The 20,741-nt window shown below is 38.5% G+C and overlaps 1 protein-coding gene across 1 annotated transcript in view; it reads left to right on the top strand.

The window, feature by feature from the left end:
- The window catches only part of LOC132257537 (serine-rich adhesin for platelets-like), a 25,986-nt gene continuing 5,245 nt past the window's right edge, over positions 1 to 20,741 (top strand). Inside the window, exons 1-7 of the mRNA XM_059754491.1 lie at positions 1 to 491; positions 1,864 to 1,973; positions 2,033 to 2,445; positions 2,540 to 2,689; positions 2,763 to 3,027; positions 17,412 to 18,584; positions 20,403 to 20,593. Of these exons, the coding sequence (XP_059610474.1) occupies positions 322 to 491; positions 1,864 to 1,973; positions 2,033 to 2,445; positions 2,540 to 2,689; positions 2,763 to 3,027; positions 17,412 to 18,584; positions 20,403 to 20,593 (2,472 nt within the window). The 5' untranslated portion in view covers positions 1 to 321. The remainder of the gene's footprint in view (positions 492 to 1,863; positions 1,974 to 2,032; positions 2,446 to 2,539; positions 2,690 to 2,762; positions 3,028 to 17,411; positions 18,585 to 20,402; positions 20,594 to 20,741) is intronic.

A 20,741-nucleotide genomic window follows, 5' to 3' on the forward strand; every position in this document is an offset into this window, starting at 1 on the left:
CCAGAATCCGTGTAATTTTGGTGTAAATGGCTCGTTCTGAGTGAGAAAGAGTGAATATTATTGAATATACCAGTGCAATTTCGCGTGTAGAGTACAAAAACATATCAGTATCGCAATATCTTGCATTTCCGACCAACGAAATCCCTGTAATTTTAGTTTGATTGTAGTAAATATCACAGTCCCCTATAAATTTCCATCACCCTTCCCTGTTTTTCCCCCATTCATTGAGCAATTGTGATCTATTTGTTGCATTTCCCATCTATCCTGTTTGCCGAGAGTGAGTGTAGTGTGAAATAAGTGAGTGAGAAGCGAGAAAACGCAATGGATCAACAGAGTTTGATATGGGATGAGCATCGGAACTTCCTTAAGATGTTCGCTGCCTCGGTGAATCCCAACGATCCACTGCCTGTGCGAGTGTCCAGCTACAATTTGACTGAGGACGAGATTGACGGTGAAATAATTCACTGGTCGCTGCAATATTTATCCACCAGGTGAGAAGAGATGCCTGACGAGGAGAGAAACATGAAAAGATGCGCGTCACCGCGACCATCAACCGTTTAGGCAATTTGCGCGGGGCGGAGTCGTGGGGCGAGCGCAATTGGGAGTCACAGGAGTGACTAATCAGTCACTCGAGGCTAATTAATGCGCTATTCGCGATAAAAGGCACCCAAACAAGTGGAGAAATGTTTGCGAGTAGCTCAGAATTGGCTGTTTTTATCTAATCTCGGGTGTCATTCGCGGCCGCGAGGGTGCCCTTGCCGCGAAACCGCTCAATGACGACACCTGCAATCCTGACAAATGTCTCCGCACTGATGTGTGACAATTGAAGGGGTTGCGCGCGCGCTCCGGCAAAAAAAGGCGCGGTTTATTCTGCAAAAATTCAATAACGAATTTCTCCGGCAGCAATTTCACTGGCAATTATTCACAGTTTTCTTCACTGGGCAAGTACAATCTGCCGAACACACTCTCTCCAGTGAATGATTCTCTCTATATTAATTAATTATGATAATAATTGCAGCTGGTTTTACGCCTGCCCATCGCCCCGCAAAGTCTCAATTATTATTCAGAACACAGAATAATCTCTTGCCATCTTCTTGCTGTATATACAGATAAATTCCATTCCGTACGCTCCAGACTGAAAATATTCACTTGTATAAATGGTGGAAAACTGGATGTGCTGCTGCTGGAGGGGTGGGGGAGAGAGATTTGAGAAAATTGACAAGGGATTCCGAAGGTTCATTGATTTGTTTAGAGTCTTGAAGGAGAAACAAGCGGCAGTGAGATAATATTTTCCAGCACAGTTGAGAAAATACACACCTACGAAGAAGTACATTTGTACCTTTTTCTCAAAGGGGGAGTGATCTATATTTAACGATTTTTACTCCTTGGGGGCCTTTTATGGCTGAGGGAAGAGCATGTTTTGCTGGAGAGATGAAAGCGTCACGAGATGGAGAAAGACTTCAGTATATGTACACTCAAAATTGAAGATGACACGAAGAACCACACCTCTGATTCACTCATTCTTATTTCAGCTTTTTCTTGAATCATCAAAATACATTTCCCGAGAATTGCTAATATTGAGAGAATGGTTATTCTTCCCATGAGATCAGAGTTGCAGTATTTCTAGATTGTATGATAAAGGTTAATGTTAAATTCTGGAATAAGAATTTTACAAGAAGTAGGAAGAGATTCACTGCTTGTATTTTCTGTTAAAAAGTCCCTAAAATTGAACATGAAATTTTAAAAATATTGAAATCTTAGATGGTGATATTCAAATCGTGCTTTCAACTCTGATCACTGTGAATTCAGAAAGCACTCTATGAGATGATTAAATATTAAATGCATGGTTGTGTTCATTTGCAGAAATTGTCCATCGACTCTGCTCAATCCAATAGTCCGAGCCGTTATTGAGAGAATTAAGCAGCAATGCCAGAAATCGCCAGATGTCTGTGGCTACAATCCCGAGAAGAAATGTATGTATATTTGGCTGTCCAATTAATCCTGCGGCAATATTAATTTGGTCCAATTTCAGACTATCAGCCAATTAAATTGATGAGATCAGTCACGGCAATGGTGGACGAGGTGTGTCTGAAGGCGCTGGACAATGCGGAATTGGACCTGATGATGCCACGGATATGCCTATCGAAATTGCCGCCAAAGTATGAATCGTACGCCGTGAAGAATGGGCGAAGAATCATGGAGGATCGCCATGTGGTGGTGGACGATTTCAATGGGTTGTTTGCGGTGAAGGCGAAAGATAGCCAGCGGACGGGCTTCTATGCGATCTTCGACGGACACGGTGGTCTCGATGCTGCTGTCTACAGCGTCTCCCACCTTCACTACCACTTGTCCGAGAGTGTCTACTATCCAGATTCGCCGGCTGAGGCAATCAAGGATGCCTTCATTCGTACTGATGAGGCTTTTATCCAGAAGAATGAGTTCAGAGTGAGTTTTCTGCACTTCTATAATCTATTTTCCACCCAAATGCTAAGGTTGTGGGCAGTGATTGCAAATTGAAGTGCTCTGGGCATAATTGCAGACGCTGAAAGGTGGCACAACGGCTCTATGTGTGCTGCACAGACCGGAGGAGAAGTGGCTCTACGTGGGCTGGGTTGGTGATACTCAGGCGCTTTTAGTTAAAAATCGAAAAGTTTTCCAAACTGTTAAGCCACACAAGGCAGACGATGAGGTACATTTAGCAATTTCACTTCAATTTCCCATTCATATATATTTATACAATTTCATATTTATAATTGAATTAGGCTGAGCAGAAGAGAATCGCCAGACAAGGTGGTGCTTGTATAATGTATAATGGCGTTTGGCGTGTTAATGGACAATTAGCAATCACACGAGCCATCGGTGATGTTGACTACAAACCCTACGTGACGAGTGAACCGGAAATAATGTCGATTCCACTGGACGGCGATGAGGACTTTCTAATAATGGCCAGTGATGGCCTGTGGGATCACGTGAAGGAGGATGATGCTGCTATAGCTGTGTACAATATGGCAGCGCAGAAGGCCACAGGTAGGATAATCCGATTGTACGACAAATTTCATACACTAATTCTTTTGGAGATGGACAGCTTGAGCGCTTAATCGGTAATCTCGCGAATATGTGGACACCCAATAATTAGTAACTTGTTACACGCTCTATTAATCATTTAAACTGATTGCACAGTATATTCATAATTCTCTGGGCTGAAAATATTTTCTCCCCATATTCAATAATCTTTTAAATGGATCGAAATTGAGACTCAATCGAATTGACGCTTCTTCCCTCTCAGAACAATACACCATTATTGTGGGCAAAATTGCATATTAAATGCAAAATTGTGGGAGATCTGCAAGACAAAACATGTTGTGATAATGAAGAGTCACACTCTTGAGGTCATCTTGTTTACAGAATCGCGAGCAAATGCTTTTGAATTATTAATGCTATTTGCGGAGTAATTTGATGGAAGACTTAATTAGTGAAATTGTAGTAATAATTTCGACGAAAAAAATATATATTTTTATTTGTTTACGCTATTATGCTTTGATGCATTAATTAATGCGGACTTTATTGCAAGTGTGAGGTTGCAAGTGGAAATTTTAAGACGCGTTACTTCCTGAGAGGTTTATTCGTGGAGACATTTTTTAGGTGTTTATAAAATTTTTTTTTATAGTTGCATTGGAAAGTGTGAATTAATATTTATTGAAAACAATAATCACGAACAATTGAGCACGATTTATATATAATTAATTCTAATACAATGTTTTAAATGGAAGTTTGGTAAAATTTGAGTTTCCAACACATTTCTTGGCACACAATCTTTTTGATAGTGAGCAGGTCGCTTAAGAGGAATTGTTCAAAAATACAATAAAATTTTAGAGCTTCGCGAGTGAGACTTATAAATTAATTAGAATTATAATAATAAAAACACACTCATATCCTGACGGTCAAATATAATTGAATGTTACCTCAAGTGCGATGAGGTTAGATACATTAAATCCCAATAAATTGTAGTTGAATTATCATGTTGCTGCTCTTCATTCATCATGAGAGCGATGGAATGATAACATTCCCAATATTGCGCGGTGTATAACAATGTTTTCGCTCCTAAATCATGAGGACAAGTGATTGATATCTCCATGACTACTCTTGTGGCTCTATAAATCTCGAGATATAAGTGGTATTTAAACAGATTAATAATTGTGAAAGTAAAAAAAAAGACTACACACATGTCCAGAAGAGTTTGAAATTGGAAAAGAGAAAAATTTTTGTAATAAGTGACCATGCACAATTGAGAGCTATTTTTACTTTATAACTACACCTATTAACAAGACGTTTTGTCTTATGGGCGAATATTCGCCAATTGGAACGTAAAATCAGGTAACTTCACTGATACATAACGAGGAATAAATGAGAGCTGTGAGAGTAGCCAGTATACGGTCAGAATATCGGCAGAGGCGAAGTGAGTGTGAGGTGAAAGAAAGACGGAAGAGGCGAGAGTCTCGCATATAAGAAGAGAAGCAATCATTAGAAGAATCGCAATTAAGATTAGAAATTTTTTCTCACCAACTCGATTGACGCGGTAGATGGTTGTTCCTGCCACATTTTATGCCTTGTGCTCTATGATGGATTTATTCTGTGTAGAGTGTCCATGGTGTTGGCAATTTGTATCCCTCAATCTACCGCGAAGTGAGCGTATAAAAAAGTACAGTTGCAAAATTCGCGAATAGGAAATTTGCTGTGTTGGTCACATCATCATCAGTGTGACTCTCAAGGGAAAATATCACGGAGTGTGGTTTCCAACACAAATTATTGTATTGTTCTATACACTATCGTTTGCTTGGTGTGTTTCTTTCTTTTTTTTCTGAAAAAAATAACTCTTTCTCTTTTTTGCTATTTTACGATTTTACTTTTGGCAGCGGAAAAAATGACGCGCTCCCTCTCGCCTAGTTCAATGATCGATGCGCGCAACACAGTATCATTTTTGCTATTCCTCCGCCAGCAACAATATGATTGTTGTGTGTTTTTTTAAAGACAATGTGCTGGCGCTTAGATGGATGCAAAGTGAAAAATATTCACATTAAACACTGCTGAATATTGGTCATGTATAATTGTTTGTAAAAAGAGCGTTCAACATATGTTCTGGGAGTGAGGAAAGCGCGCCTCCACTTCACTCTCATCCATGCTTTATTAGTTTACTTGTTATGCAAGTGGGATGTTGCAACATTCTGCAGATGGAGATAACACAACGCAGTTTAATAAGAATCTGCAAAGAGAAAATCAGAGTGGTGCCAAGAAGAACTGCGGTGTCACATTAAATTAACTCACTATATATCTCAGACGAAGGGGCGGAAAAATGTGGATCAATATATATAGTTGTATATTCCATTCTCATCTTCTAGTGTACCAGAATATTTGCTGCATTCATGCCTTTTTTGGCCTTCACTCCCTTTTCGCCATCCTTAGCACACATCACAATTCCCAAGATGACTATTCCACCAAGGCATTACATTGGAAAATTATGGTGGGGTTCTTGGTAAAACGATGCTATTCTTTTATTTATTTATCTCCTATGACTATTTGCTTGCACTCCAACACGATCCAATTCTCTTATCCGAGGGTGGATGTGTGTTTGCCGAAGGTATGTCACAAAGCTGGTGAAACGATAGGGCTTCGCCTCCTTGTATAGAAGATGGTGTTGAAAATGCGGGGGGATTCATTGAGACGTGGCTTGGCAGGAGAATTAAGGTTGCATGGTGTGTAGAAGGAAAAATATGATGACGACAGAATAATCCCAATTACTCCCCATTATACTGCGACATTATTATTGTTTGAGGATTACATCTAAGACATGTGAAATATCATGTAGACTCAGAGAGCTCGTCAAATATTGGGGGAAAAATCGTGAATAGGACAAATCATTCCTGATTTTCTTTCAAACGAAGGATATGCTTTTGAGAATATAACATCAGATTCTATCGGGTTACTCTTCATCCTTTTGTCGTAATGCTTGAAATTGAATATTGACACCTGTATTGGTGATGAGTTTGCACAGTGTCTCCTCGATGACTGAGACGAAAAAATATCTCAATCATAAAGCAATATAGACTCAATTGACACGCCTTGTAATAATTTTTAAGGAGTAATCATATTTATCTAATCATCAACACGATAAAAACACACATGACTACATGTATGAATTCTTCACATTGAATTTGATGTAATTTTTCATTGTGCATTAGCAATAATGCTGTGGCAGAAAAATTACCATATTTTGATTATGATGAAGATGATGGGTGACGAGATGAATATTGTGCCGAAAAGTGATTTTTTGTGACACTCTCTCGCTACAGAATGAAGCCGCGCCGCGAGCATTCTGGATTTTCACACTAGAAGTGAAGCGTTAAATGTACAACGACTAAGAACAACAAAATGCTATAGCCATTGTTGATGATTCATGAAACTTTTGCTAAAAACCTCACTCACCGACATTCGTTTCTCTTTCGCTCGTTCATGCTCATATGCCTTTCCGAGAGGAAAAAATTACTGTCTATATATAGAATAGTGTTAATAATTGTATATATTTTACACTACATTTGAAGATTGGAGAGATTGAGTGGGTCCCATTTTCTCTGTGAGGCATTCTTGGCGGCTGTGTGTGGTGAATTTCATGTACTTTCGGGTACATATGCAGTGGTGGAGTGAGAGCTCCATTAGCCACGTCTGGAGGGGCCCCCTGGTGCAGAAAGAGATCTCACAAGATTTGTACGGCCAGAGTGGAGAGAATCCAGCAATGGGCACCATGAATAATCCTCCATGTATTGTACTGTTGGTTCGTACTGAGAGCTGGGTGCCTTGGTGGTGTACTTGGGGAAAAAGTAAGAGGAGAAAAAAAGAAGTATCTTGCTGACTGATTGCAATATACGGCATATATGTATGTATGGTATATTTGAGAGCTGAGTTGCGCGATATTTGCGCCGATGGAGAAGTAGGGAGTCGCGAGCGGCTGGGGAGGGCGAAGGCGAGGCAAGAGCCGGCATTCATCAGCCACCAGAGTTTTCACTGGTGCGGAGTGAAGTCAGTCTGTTAAGAAGCCGAAAGGCGCTCACAAGAACCTCACCTTGTTATATCGATACGGCTTTTGGTGGTGGTTGGGTGTTGAAGTAAATGTGAAAATTCACCAGTTCACCATTCGTTAGTTCACTCTGAATCACTGAACGGTGAGCATTGTCCCTCGAAAATTGTGGAAATTTTTTGCAAAGGAATAAATTGATACAATTTTGCGCGACAGTCGGGCTTGTAAAATTTTCTTAATTCCAAATAAAAAGCGAAAATATTCTCTCAATATCTGTGTGAGTTTCCTGTGAAATTATAATCAAATCAAATAAATATTTTCTCATCTAAAATCTTTGTGCTATTTTTGATCATATTTTGCCTAATAACCGTGCGATTATTTTTTCTTTCTTGTAAAAGTTTTTATCGAGAAATTGTTGGTTTTTTTTCTGGTGCAAAAAAGAGAATCATTAGGAAAGAATTCGAGGCAGTCGAGTTAGAAAATTAGTCATTCTCTTGATTTATATAAACTTTTTTTGTGCATTGCTCTTTTTGAACAATTGAAAGCATCGTATTTTGAGTGATTTTTTTTTCTTTCATCAACATAAAATATTTGTGTGAACAAAGCAGTGGTAACTCTTTTTTGTCGCTGCCACCACAGAGGGACATTCACAGGCAATTTACCTTATAACACCTGAAAAGGTTAGCAAAGAGAATAATAATTATTCCTTCCCTCATATTCGCTTTTGTATTTCACATGTGTGTAAATCCATAAGGGGATATGAAATGGAAGTAATTGAGTTTTCTAAAATACGCTTCCAAATTATCTCCAGCATATGTCTTCTTTTTCTCATTCCTCTCCACTAAAATGTCTGGGAAAACAATTTTTGTTCCATTATTCATTGTGTGGTGATGGTCTCTCTGGATGCATGTATAGTAACGATTTTTCGGATGCCGGCAAGATGCGCGAACTCTACACCTCTTTATCGCAATTTTGATATTAAAGTGGTGAGCAAATTTGCTCTTCCTTCATAAATGTTGCTGACATGTCGTGAGAGAGCGGAGAGGAATTGGAAATTTTCGCGAAATGGAAAGAGATAAAAAAAGAAGTGAAATATTTCTTTTTTTTTGCACACAAGAAACACATAAACATTTCCTCTCTCACTGCTTCCATACCCTTTCCTCTCTGCACAGCAGTATGTGAGGAGTAAGTGTTGCCTATAGCGATGAGGGGGACTTAGTCATGCTTTGGGGGATTCTATAATTATAAAATTCAGTCAGTGTGAGATGATTTTGTGTGTACATTGCTTTTATAAAATTCGATTTAATGAGGAAATGATGTCAGTTACTCTATAAACGCTTACAGACATCTTTTAATTTCTCTCCTCTTTGGCCATACTTTTTCTCCCGTGAAATATCTGTCCCTGGAAGTGGCGCACTCGCGTTTAATGTGGCGCTGTGCATATGGAACAGTCTTGATCTCCTTGACTGGGCGCATTCGCTGTCGCCTCTCTGAAATTCTCCAAAGTGAAGAATTCTCCAGCTTGAGACGCACCAAAATAGTTTTATATGTATGAAATGAATATGTCAAAAAAGAGTGTGCTATCGAGGTGGAATTTCAATACAATGGATTAAGACAAAAAGAGTGGCAAAGAAGTAAAATTCCACCTCCAACACATTCGCAAGAGAGCACAAACCACCTCATGCTATATAGCGGTCATTGTACGTGACTTCCTATGCAAAATGATGATATTATTCCGTTTATAATATCGCGAGTGGTGCTCTTCCACTCCATTTTACACACCACATACAATATGTATAAAATGGAATAAAAAGAAAATGTACAAATATATCTCTTCTGATGCCTCTCTTCTTTTTACGATGTGTAGTGTGTGTTATTATGATTTTCTAACAGTCTTTTTTCCTCCAAGATCTCTATTTTTCGTACAATAATAACTCCCATTAAAAATTGTTATACACATTATTTTAGTGGGACTGAATGGAAAAAGAATTCAGTAGTTTTCTGTGTGCTTTTACTAACACCACTGCCGAGGCTGAAGAATCATTTTGCGGTGTGACCAAAGGCACAATAATTGAGATATTCACGAATGATGTTTATTGATAGTTGCTAAAATTTGCCTGAAGTAAACTCTTTGTGGAATAAATATTTAGCGCTTGACAGGCAGAAAAAAACTGTAATGGACATGATGACAAATTCACATGATTCTAATTTACATTTTCATTTAAAAAAAAATCAAAATAAGTTTAAAATAATATTTTATAAAATGGAATTTATTTTGAATTTAAACCAGAGGAAAATTGAATTGTTTATTTCATCAAGTTTAACTTGCTTTTTGCATAAATAGAAAACTCGAGTATATTTTAATTAGGAAAAGTCAAGAAATGAAGTCTCCAGTGTAGTTATGCTGTCATAACAAATGAAGAAGTTTCTCCGGGAGATTAAATTGGAAGAATGAAGAAATTTGAATGGTGGTGTTGCTCTTCAAACTTTTGTTTCATTTGCATTTGTGCCTGAACATATTTGGCTATATTTGATGGCTGAAAAAAGAGCGTATGGTAGACAATACAGTGAAAACAATCATCCATATTCGCGTAACGCACAAAGCCAAAGGCAACAATGTAAGCGAGAATTATGTATAATTTTCTCCATTTTCGGCATACAAGCACAATCAATAAGATAATTCAGTGTGTATTGCTGAATAAAATATTTATCATTATGCCATACAATGTGTCATACTTCAAAAATAGATGTGAAATTATATGGGTGAGGCGCGCAGAGGGTGAATATTTGGATAATGCCATCCACACCAAGGTTAATTGTTGAGCCAAACGCAAAAGATCTCATCGCCGATGTAACACACATGCAAATTTTTTGCGGCGACATTTTTTCACCTCATAATCTCCAGAGGAGAGCAATTTCGTAGTGCTCCACATTTGGGTACAGTCGCTTAATTAAGGGCAGATTGTCAGTGGTGGAGACATGTGACATTTTTTTTTTCAAGTACGCCTCAGTTTCGTATTCTCTGCCCCTTTTTAATTAGGTAAAGTAATATGTCTTCTGCTGTATGAAATTTAATATATAAAATCATCATCTGACACTTAATGGGATCACCTTGTTGAAAATGGGCGTGAGACAATATAATTACTCGACAAATATCACAGTATATGACAATTAAACTTTATATTGTGGTGTATAAAAGGCAAAAATAATCAATGGGATTTCTTAAGAGATAATAATTTCCGGTGGTGTATCGTTTCTTCTTCAAATGCATGCACTTGAACTGCGGAAGAGTGATGAGGTATCATATTTCCGAAAGGAATATCATTAAAATTGGAAAGACGAAGTCATTGAAGAGTGGGTAAATATCCGGTTTCGCAGGGTTGAAGACAGTGAATTTAATAAATTGGGTAGGAAAGGTGCATGTGAGGGGTTCGGTAAATAATTCAGACTCCCTCTAATGTGACATGCAAAAGCGAGAGGACAATACTCTTGTGTTCCCCACGGAAAGTGCACAGAAAACTCACCTGTCCATTATTGGGTGTGAATATTTCTCATTAACTACAGGTTTATACGAAAGTAATTAAGTAGCCAAACTATGTATTATGTGAGGTTAATTACTGAATTTTCTATTTTTACTCTTTCACACAATAATTGATTTACTTCTTTGCGTCTCTGTTGATGAATAAAAGCAGTGCAATTCCTGAATTCTTGGAATTTATCAGTGAAGTCTCGTTTCACTTTTGAATGCCAAGACCAGTTAAGGTATGGTAAGGGTCTTTTGTGTATAATACATCAAAGAATTACGGAAGAATTGCATTCTTGATAGTATTATGAATTTTTCTTATTCAACTTTGTGTGCATTTTCACATTGACCCGTATAGAATTAGAACATGAGCATAACTTTATTAACTGTCTCTCAACTGTTGTATTATTGTCCATTGCACGGTAGGATTTATGATTAGATTTCCTCATAATTAAGTTGAGTAGCAAACTGAGCATCAATTAGTAAATTGCTTGAATTTCGCCTTGAACCATGTTTATCCATCTTGGGTAGAATCATGTGAGTATGCAGAGTTGAGCTCATAAAGTAATTACATTTGTCGGGAGAATGAGGATTTCATGAAATTTGTTGGCTTTTGCAAAATGTATCTTTCTGTGTCAGTGATGAAAGCTTTCCTGTCGCCATTTCATTGGAAAGTTACAAGTAAACAATTTTGTAAAATCATGAAAATAATGTTTGCTTTGCCCGCATTCATTCATCACTGTACATACATGACTTAAAGATGGGTAATCATATAAAAAGTAGGAGCATTGAAGTTGAATTATGGCTTTTTTCCAAAATTATTCTGTGCAAAATAACAAGATTAAAGACAAGAAGGTGCTTTTTCTGCTTGGGAGATGTAATAATAAAAGAGGGGATTTTTAGTAATCTTGTGATGCAAATTGGCCAATCGCCGAACAACCCTCTTGACAATGTTCAACCCATAAAACTACATCAGTGCAGACAGAAAGAGGGTGAATGATTTCATGATCTCTGTAATCTGATCACGTCATCCCTCACACAGAATCCACTTTACAATTAAGACGAATTATAATTCATTCATACTGAAAACACAATATTACACACCATCGCCTTCCTCTCTGTATTCATTTTGATGCGATGAAAGCGAAACAAATTAACGAAGAAAATTTATGCGAATGCAAATTAGGGAGAGAGAGAAAAAATTGCTGTGATGAGTCATACTCTTAGTGTGAATATAATTTTCTCCCACTATTGGTTTTCTGTATGGTTGCAGAAGTGCTCAGTCCGAACCTATATATTGAATCACGCAACTTGAGCACGACGTCAGGCCCCTAACGAGATGGCAATCGACAGTTTCGCCGGCTGGCGAAAAGGGTTGAAAAACAATGTCCTGAGATGATATTGCGAAAGGGAGAGTGAAAAAAAGTGAAAATCCCCGCGTAGAACCAATTATATGTTCTGTCTGAAAAGCCAATGCACTCAGGAAGTGAGGAAAAATTCAGTGTTTTTTTTTGCTTTTCATACTTCATACCAATTAAAGTTTCTCCCACAAAAATATTCACAAGGTCTAGAAAACACATGCAGGGAAAAGACTGTAAAAAAACATTCATGATATAAATAAATAAAATATTTATTTTATATCTCTCTGAAGAACTCTGAATGCTCCGTTGCATTATAAGTAACTTGAAGCATAGTTGTGTATCTATTCAGAATAGGAAAAAAAAATTGTCAATTCTAGATGGAAGAAAATGGAAAGAAAACGATTTGGAATGTTGCTTTCTTTCAGGATGTTCACCGCAAATAGACCATTATTACATTGTTGCGAAATGGTGAAAAAAAAGAGTTAAAACAAAAGAAAATGAAAAGAAAAAATCACTAATACAGCAGAAAGAGGAGAAAAAGACGAATTAAATTAAAACTTTATAGTATAGCCGCGCGACATGATTTCATGATTTGCTTGAGCGCGTTCTATGGTCTGTCTTTTTCTCTTTTCTCCCTTTGACTGTACACTATATAAATTCAATTGAAGGCAACTTTGTTGCTAAATTCTATTTCTTCTTCGCCATCTATGACTCGCGAGTGTGCTGTTTTTTTCCCTTGTGCGCGCGTTTCATTTTGGAGCTATAATCACACGAATGGCGATGAAGAACATAATAATAAAGTGAAGAAAAAAATGGCTAATTTTTGCGCGATGCAATCATGTGAATAAAAATTCAAGTTTAAAAATGCCCTAATGAAGCGAAACGAGTGAGCTTCCATTTCGTTTTGCATGTAATTGCATGAAAACCATTGTGGTTTTTTCTTCGTGTTTGTCTTTCGCTAGAAAAGAAGTGTCGATGATCGCATTTGAAATTATGTATGCCCAAAAGTGATATGCTTACTTTTCATGTATTGCTTCTTTCGGTAGATCCGGAAGTGCGACATGTGTTGTTTATCTGGCATTTTTTTGCGACCCATTGAATGTGTGCGGAAGAGTCCTTTGCTGTGGGGGGAAAGGTGATCCCTTGAGGGTGAAGCTGAATAAGTGTCTTCATTAGAAACACCTGACATTGCAATGTTTTAGGTCACTGTTTTATCTCTGGCACAGATTGTTGGTATTTTGCCGGAATTTCCATTAAAAAATTTATTTATTCAGCTTCAACTGGATGTGTGACGGGCATGTGTGTGCTTGAGAAGATATAGAGAGGGAAAGAATGATGTGTATTATTTTATGCATAAAATCCCATACTGAGAGGCTTATCATTGACTTTCATCGGACCCATTTATATAGTTTCCCAGTAACTAAAAACAACACAAGCAACTGTTGTACGAGAAGTCAATGGATACATTGAAATCGTTGATCTGCTTCAAAATAAAATTAAGACAAAAAAGGAGAAAAAAAAGAGACTGGCTAATAGCATTCAGAAATGCACATGTGGTTCTGTGTGAGTCGGCATTTCTTTCTTAATTCATGTTTTATAGCCAAAGTGCAATTGTGTTTGCAAATATTCATCATTGAATGCTCTCAATTAATTAAAATAATTAATAATTATTTGTATGGTTGGCGCGCGTTTATTATAAAACTACTCAATGGAATTTATAGACATTGAAAGATTTAAGAAAGCGCAATGCTGTTGATTCTCATGTGGATACATATGGTGGGATGTAAAATGCAGACGCCTCCTCAAATTTTATACTCTACATAATGTTTTCCATTCCGGGCTCATAAATTTATTACTTGGACTTTTTGTGCCGTCCCAGCATTCGCTTTATATTACTCTCAGTTTGTATTTCCGAATGAAACCCAAAAAAAAACAGGGAGGAATAAAGTGGCAATTGAAAGTGCTTCGAGTCTCGCTATAATTCTAATTCATGATCATAACGAGTATGGATAAATATGGTAGCATTAAATACGGAGTTTTATTTAATAAAAATATATAGAGAAACTCCTCTTTTACCTTTTCTTCTGCTCGGCGTGCTCTGGATATTTTCAAATTCTCGCTTAAGATTCAACTTTAGCATTTATGCCATAGTCGAGATATTAAGCTTTTGCACAGAGTTTACCCCAAAACGTGAGTTACTGACTAATAAAGTGTTGAACTTTTTGTAGTTGCTGAAGTTGAGTGAATTTTTTGAGGCGTGATTGACGTTCAAAAATTTCTAACTTCTTCTATTTAATGGTTGAGTGAATATATCTTGAATAGCAAAGTAACTTTTATTTTCGTTTCTCACCCTAAAATATTCGCTTACTCATATCCGTAATGAGGAAAGTAATAAATTTCTTCTAGGAAATTTCGCCTATAACTTCGTGCAAAAGAAATATCAGCGTGACGTTTGTGCATTTATAATATTTTCTTGGGTGTACCATCCCTAAAACGTGATGTAACTATTGATTAGACTTTTTCTTCGATGAAATTGAATTTTTGCAATCATGACTGTTTTTCTTGCACGTACTTTCAAGAAGTGCAATATATTTCAGGCGCAGGCAAAAGGGTGAACGCCAGAGAGAGAGAAGATGTGGTGGAATAAATGAAAAATGTACTTTCAGTTCTCGTGAAGAAAGTAATAAATTTTAAAAGACTACAACATCTTCTCGCTGCAAATTGTTAAATTGTGCGCGGGCTTGTGTCTGTTTTGTGCCATCCCAACTGGGATGGTTTTTCGTCATATGTTATGTTTTTAAGTAGTTTTGAATGATATATTGAAAAATCGTTTTTGTCTCTGTTGCAAACGCTCGCGTGAATGTCGAAAAAAAGGTCTGAGCGAATAAATTAGAGGATTGAAAAAAGTCTATGAGCCGAATGAGTCATCCATCGCAACATGTATACGCTGTGGTTATAGCCACAGCTTGATTCATGCTTGTATACATAGAGATTCACGTGCATTTTTTGGCGTGCTGCTTGAATGAGTGATCAGTCTGGTACAGTGAAACACAATGTTTCTATGTACATCACTTCTTGAGGAATGGTGGAAGAAATTTCTTCCTGATTGATATACTATGGCTATAGTTTGATTTAATCTTCCACTACGATGGCGTTATTACAGTGTGAAGCTCCAGATACTGGGGCATTACATAATCAAAGTCATAGTGAGAGACTATAATAGCCTCCAGCTATTTGTCTTTCATGATGTCTAATATAAATTGAAATTTTCTCTTTGCCATTCTTCACTGTTTTTCCTCCACCGTGCGATAGATGTTTAATGACCTTATGGAGAGTGATTCGATGAGTCATACCCACGTGGGGTTTACACTTTGATTTGCGCCTTTGGTGTATTTTCTCCTCTGGGTGTGCAATAATTAATCATTAGCTAGAAGAGTGGTGCTGTGAGGCCTAATAATTCGTTCTTCTTCAGAATCGCTCCCTTTTTCACTGATCATTATTATAATATTCAAGCACAATGTGGAAGGCACCAAGAGATCTCCCTTAAAAATTCACGGTGGATTTCAATAAAGCATGAACAAGTGGATGTTGAAGGCGCTGATGCCGAGAGGAATGGAATATGTATTAGCAATTACACGAGAAGAGGTAGCATTATGAGTTATTGTATTGTATAGGCAATGTGCAGAACTGCACAATTTCTGGGCAGAGAAAAGCCCCTCGGGCTTTCGTGATAATCTGTCCTAAAAGCAGAATTCCGACTTTTTAATTGCCGACAAATCCATACTGCGTGAAAGCTTAAGCCGGCGGTTCTAGTGTCCGGTTTTCGCGCAATTAACCTCCCTAAAGTCAAATTATCCCAAATTGTCTCTTCACATCTCGCTTTCTATTGTCATCCCCCATTGAGATTTGCAGCTTTTGTCTGGCTCTATCGGGCAGACTCATCAGGAAATGCATTAGTGGGAATGCACAGAGTGCACTTCGGAAACCACAAAATGCACCAAAACGACTAACAGCAATTTATCTCTTCGACAGTGTTATATTTCAACCTATGAATTTATCGTTTCGGTAATATGAGAATATTGCAACATTTAAATTTATGTGTTATTAAGTGTATAAATGATACTTTAAAAAAGTTTATTGAACAGATGTAAAGTGTTTTTTTGCTGTTAGAAAATGATTGAACTGCTTAAATTAGGATTATTCTTAGCAAACCTGCAGAAAATCATTTCCTCATTTTCGGATCATTATAAATACTTGTGTAGAGAACATATTCTTGTAACTCATGTACAATTTCTGAGCTTTGTTGTTGTACACAAAAATTTCTATTGAAAATCAAATCCTCATTCGATTCAGTGTGTGTTTTTTTTCCATGTATTAAAGTCTAAATTTCACCGAGTTCAGGGTCAATTTGGCTGACCTTCTTGCCTTTTTTGTGTTCGACACACAGTGGATTACACAATAATTACAGAATAATTACATTACACAGAAGAACTGCAGGGAGGAAGATTTCGCTTGCTCATGCAATATCTGTATATGGCATCATCTGTGAAAGTCACTGGTTAGAATCTACATGAAGGTTGTGACCTTTTCCTCAGCTGGAGCAAAGATGTTATGGCTAATTTTAGAGAATGAGATCTCCCCGAAAGAAGTGGTATTTTTATAGAGAAATCTCTCAACTCACGATGAATTGTCGGGATTTCGCTTCTTCTCATATATTTTTTTTTCCTTCGTTCTGACGATGGAAAAGAATGTTGTGCATGTAACGGCATAAATCACTTCTCTTGGTACCCAACGTCCAATCATTTTCATGTTGTAAAACAGCAGTGCGCGCAGAGCGAATATTTGAGAAATGGTGGAAGGAAATGGGAGAAAAAGTGAAATAATTAAAACAAGTAACTGTCAATTGCCTAGTTACTCACTTTAGTGAAACTTGGCTTGTGTGAATTCTTGTGGGCTCTTTTTATAGGCACCACAAGAAATCTCATTAGATGGATTTTTGGGTGAAAGAGCGTTGGAAGAGAGAAGAGTGAAAGATGAAATTTTTCTGATAGGAACGCACATGTGGTATATATTTTGCTGAAAAATAGATGATCTTTCTCTCAGTGCTCTTTCCCTGCTTTTGTTGCAATCTCTCATGAGAGAAGAAGAAAAAAAAAACAGTATAGTAAAAGTCACTCTGCAATGTCTTTTCTATATAAATTTTGTATTACTTTTCACTCGGTGTAGCAGAAAACAGCACTAAAAATCCATCGGTCAACGCCATTCAATTATTAATGGACATGTGTGTGATCTTATAGGGAGAGAAAGAGAGAAAGAAGGTGAATTAGAGAGTGGAAATATATTGAGTCTATTTATTTCAGACTATTAATTCTCTGGACACCACTAATTAGAGCACTGTGAAGAATATGTGAAAGAATTCTGTGAGAATCTAATGCTGAATTACCATATTTCATTGCAGACACTTCGTCGTGCATCTCGCAATACTTGGTGGACAGGGCGAAGGCGGACGGTTCCACTGACAACATCACCATCATCATCGTTTTCCTGAAGGATCCGGCGATTATCGGGAAATCCGTGGCTGATTGGGCGCAGCAGCAAGTGGCCATGGAAACGGAGTATGCAACCAACAATGATCCACTGTACGCTTCTGATCAAATCATCGGCACGGCCGGTGGGACTCTGGGGTCCGAGGAGGAGGAGGACAGTTTGAACAACCTGGTGAAGTCTGCACCGTCGCCGCTGGGGAGTGCTGTGACTGGGGATTTGCTTGTGGATGAGAATAACTTCTATTGTGATACGAATCTGAATGGATCTGGCGTGAACATTGTGCCGGAGGTGCTTCAGTCGTCGACAGGGAAGCGTCCAGCTGCGGACAACAATGACGAGGAGGGTGATTTGGGACCAGAGACAGATGTGGATGCTGGTGATGAGATTATGCTGAGTCCGGAGGAGGAGGAGGAGTCCAGTGCGGCGGCGAAGGAGGAGAAGCAGTTTGAGCCAAAAGAAACGGATGCCAGTGAGGAGTCGCCAGAAGACTACAATCCCTTCATCACACACTCCAATGAGGAGCAATTTGAAGTGCGCCAGGAGAATATTCTCAACTTTGCCAGTGACTTCAGTGCACCAATCTCAGGAGATTTACCGCCAATGCAGCACAATCCCTTCGACATTCCAGTGAATGAGAGTGAGGAGGATGCCTTCCATGTGACGGCGCACAATGCTGAGATTCCTCATGAGTTCAGTCAGGCTGACGATGTGCAAACGCCCAACACTGTGGAGTCCATGGAGAGTGATTATCTGAACCAAAATGTGGACGTAACGGATGATTGCGAGACAATCAGAAATGTTCCAGAATTGGTGGAACAATTGCCGGAAGTGGCCAATGATGAGATTTCTCTCTTTGGCAAGAACCTCGACGCCCTGCAGGCATTTAATGAGGCAACACCTCAAGATGAGAATTTCGACGAGAGCCATGAAATGCCGGCCGGCATGGACGTGGTGATGGGAGAGCAGCAACAGGAAGTCAGTGAGGAAGTGTCGGATGTTCTCGCGGAAACGCAGCAGAGTGCTCCTGATCAGCCTCAGCAGGAACACCTGGAAGATGTCAGTTGTGAGATCACCTCAGCACAGAGTAAGTGTTAATGGCTATATTTTAACCATTTCAAAATAAATTGCGTGGGGAATGAGGATAAACAGACGGGGCGAGAACGCGAGTGGGTTAAAAATACAATCTTGAACACTTTCTCTCTGCTTAAAAGCAGTTTGAAGTTCAGATTGAGGATTTTAATTGAAAACCTTGATATACATTTGTATGTAGATTTAAATGAACTCAGAGAATTCAGTAAATATCCCAATTTCGACCAAAAAGAGTGTAGATTAAGAGCACTGTTGAGTTTGAAGGTGAAAGAGCAAAGAACAGGTAGTCTAATTTTGATGTAGTGAGAAAGATCCTTAAACCATTGGTTCTTATTGGCGGAAAATCACATTTATTATTCGTATTTGCATATGCGAGAGTGTTATTTTTTGTACGAGACTGTAATTTTGAATTTGGAGAAACCCTTCAGAGGGTGGGATTTGGGTGGTTTCTCACTCACCACTTGCGCCGCCATGGTGTTGAGCGGAAAATCAAAATGACAATGGAGACGGTAGCGCCTCGCACCGGCAGTCTCAGTAAGATAAGCGAATTTCACAGGAATCCCTCGAATTTGTAATCGTCTGTTTGATAGTTTTATTGTGAAAAATCAATCAATAATTGTTCGTCTCAGTATTGTACGGTCCTTCTGCTGCACGTAAACGTAGAAATTAGTGCGAGGTGTGGTATACTTCGTGAGATATTGGGGAGTGAAAAAGTAGCAGCAGGCGGCGGCAGACATTTGCGCGACGAAAATAGAGGAGAAATGGTATGTCTGTGCGAAAATCTCTTTATTTATAAGCTCCCTTTTCGTTTGTTTTATTTTTAAACCTCCCTCCGGTGTGCAATACGATGAGTTGAGGATGTATTGACAATGCAAAGGGCAGAAGTTGTGGGATTTCGCGGAGAAATTGGTGAGTTAATTCGGGGCGAAGTGTACATGGCTGCTGAATGTTGGGTTAAGTGAAGTGCGGAGATGCGAAAAAGGGAGCAAAAAAAGTGCCCCCAGGGATGATCAGTCGCTCAATTATATCAATAATGTGGAGAGGTATTTACTTAGTTGGGTTGAATAGCATTTGGTTGGGTCGCCATGGAGTTTGTTGGCAAACTTTGGGTGTGAAACGCCGCCCAGAGAGAGAGAGAGAGTCTCGCTCGGAATTAAAAGGTGGAGGACGTCTTCCTCTGTAACACTCCGCTTGTTGCTTTGCATTCCAACTGTGGGTGATCTCTCTTTATGGCGAGACGCAGTTCTTTTTTGTCCGCCTCTCCGGACGCGCTGCAATGAAAGCCATACTTTGGGACTTTAGTGAGATAGTGCGATGGGAACAACTTCCGGATGATAAATATTTATGAATTTCAAACGCAATGCTTGCCGAAAGAGAGCAATTTGATGCCGCTGAAATGGCAAATATACGTGAGAGTGCTTCTCATGGTCAAATATCGGCAGAGATTTCGTAATTTGACACTCTTTTTTCTCCGCTCTCTCATGAGATCGATTTGTGGTACAAAATTATGTAAAATTTCACAACACCCACAGTGGCGCCCAAAATTGTTTGTACGTCTCTGAATAATATATTCTCAATGTTTTGCGTGTTGAATGAACTTGAGAGCAGCGAAATTACAATTGTGTCTCGTTTGCTAGAACAAGAATTGAGATAAATCGTAGGGATTTTCCCCACTGGGATGAATCATTGAAATTCAGTGGTAGTTTGTATCATTTTGGCTGCAACTGTTGACGATTGATATGGAATATAAAATTATTGCAAATGTTAAATATGTAACATTTATTCACTCTTTCTCTCTCGATGACTATTACAGAATCTGACAGTGTGGTGGCGGAATTAGCAAGTGACACACCAGCGACTGAAAGTGGAGCAATTGTTGAGAGCGAAGAGGAGTCCGACGAGGAGTGGAATTACATTAAGGGGGAGCACCAGAAGGAGCTGAAAGTGAAGGAATCTCACGCAATTTCGCAAGCAATTGCTGAGTCTCAAGAGGCCTGTTCAGATGTAAGTCATTCAACCCACTAAAGAGATTTGCAACTAGTCTATATTTCTCTCTTATCCTACATGAAAATTTTTCATCCTACTCGAACTAGTTTTTTTTTTCTTTTTCTTCTTCTGTTTTGTCTCACATGTTCTCATTTCTCACCTCAAA

The sequence above is a fragment of the Phlebotomus argentipes genome, unplaced genomic scaffold (genome assembly GCF_947086385.1).
Source record: "Phlebotomus argentipes unplaced genomic scaffold, Phlebotomus argentipes genome assembly scaffold_4, whole genome shotgun sequence".
In the NCBI taxonomy this organism is placed as follows: Eukaryota; Metazoa; Arthropoda; class Insecta; order Diptera; family Psychodidae; genus Phlebotomus; species Phlebotomus argentipes.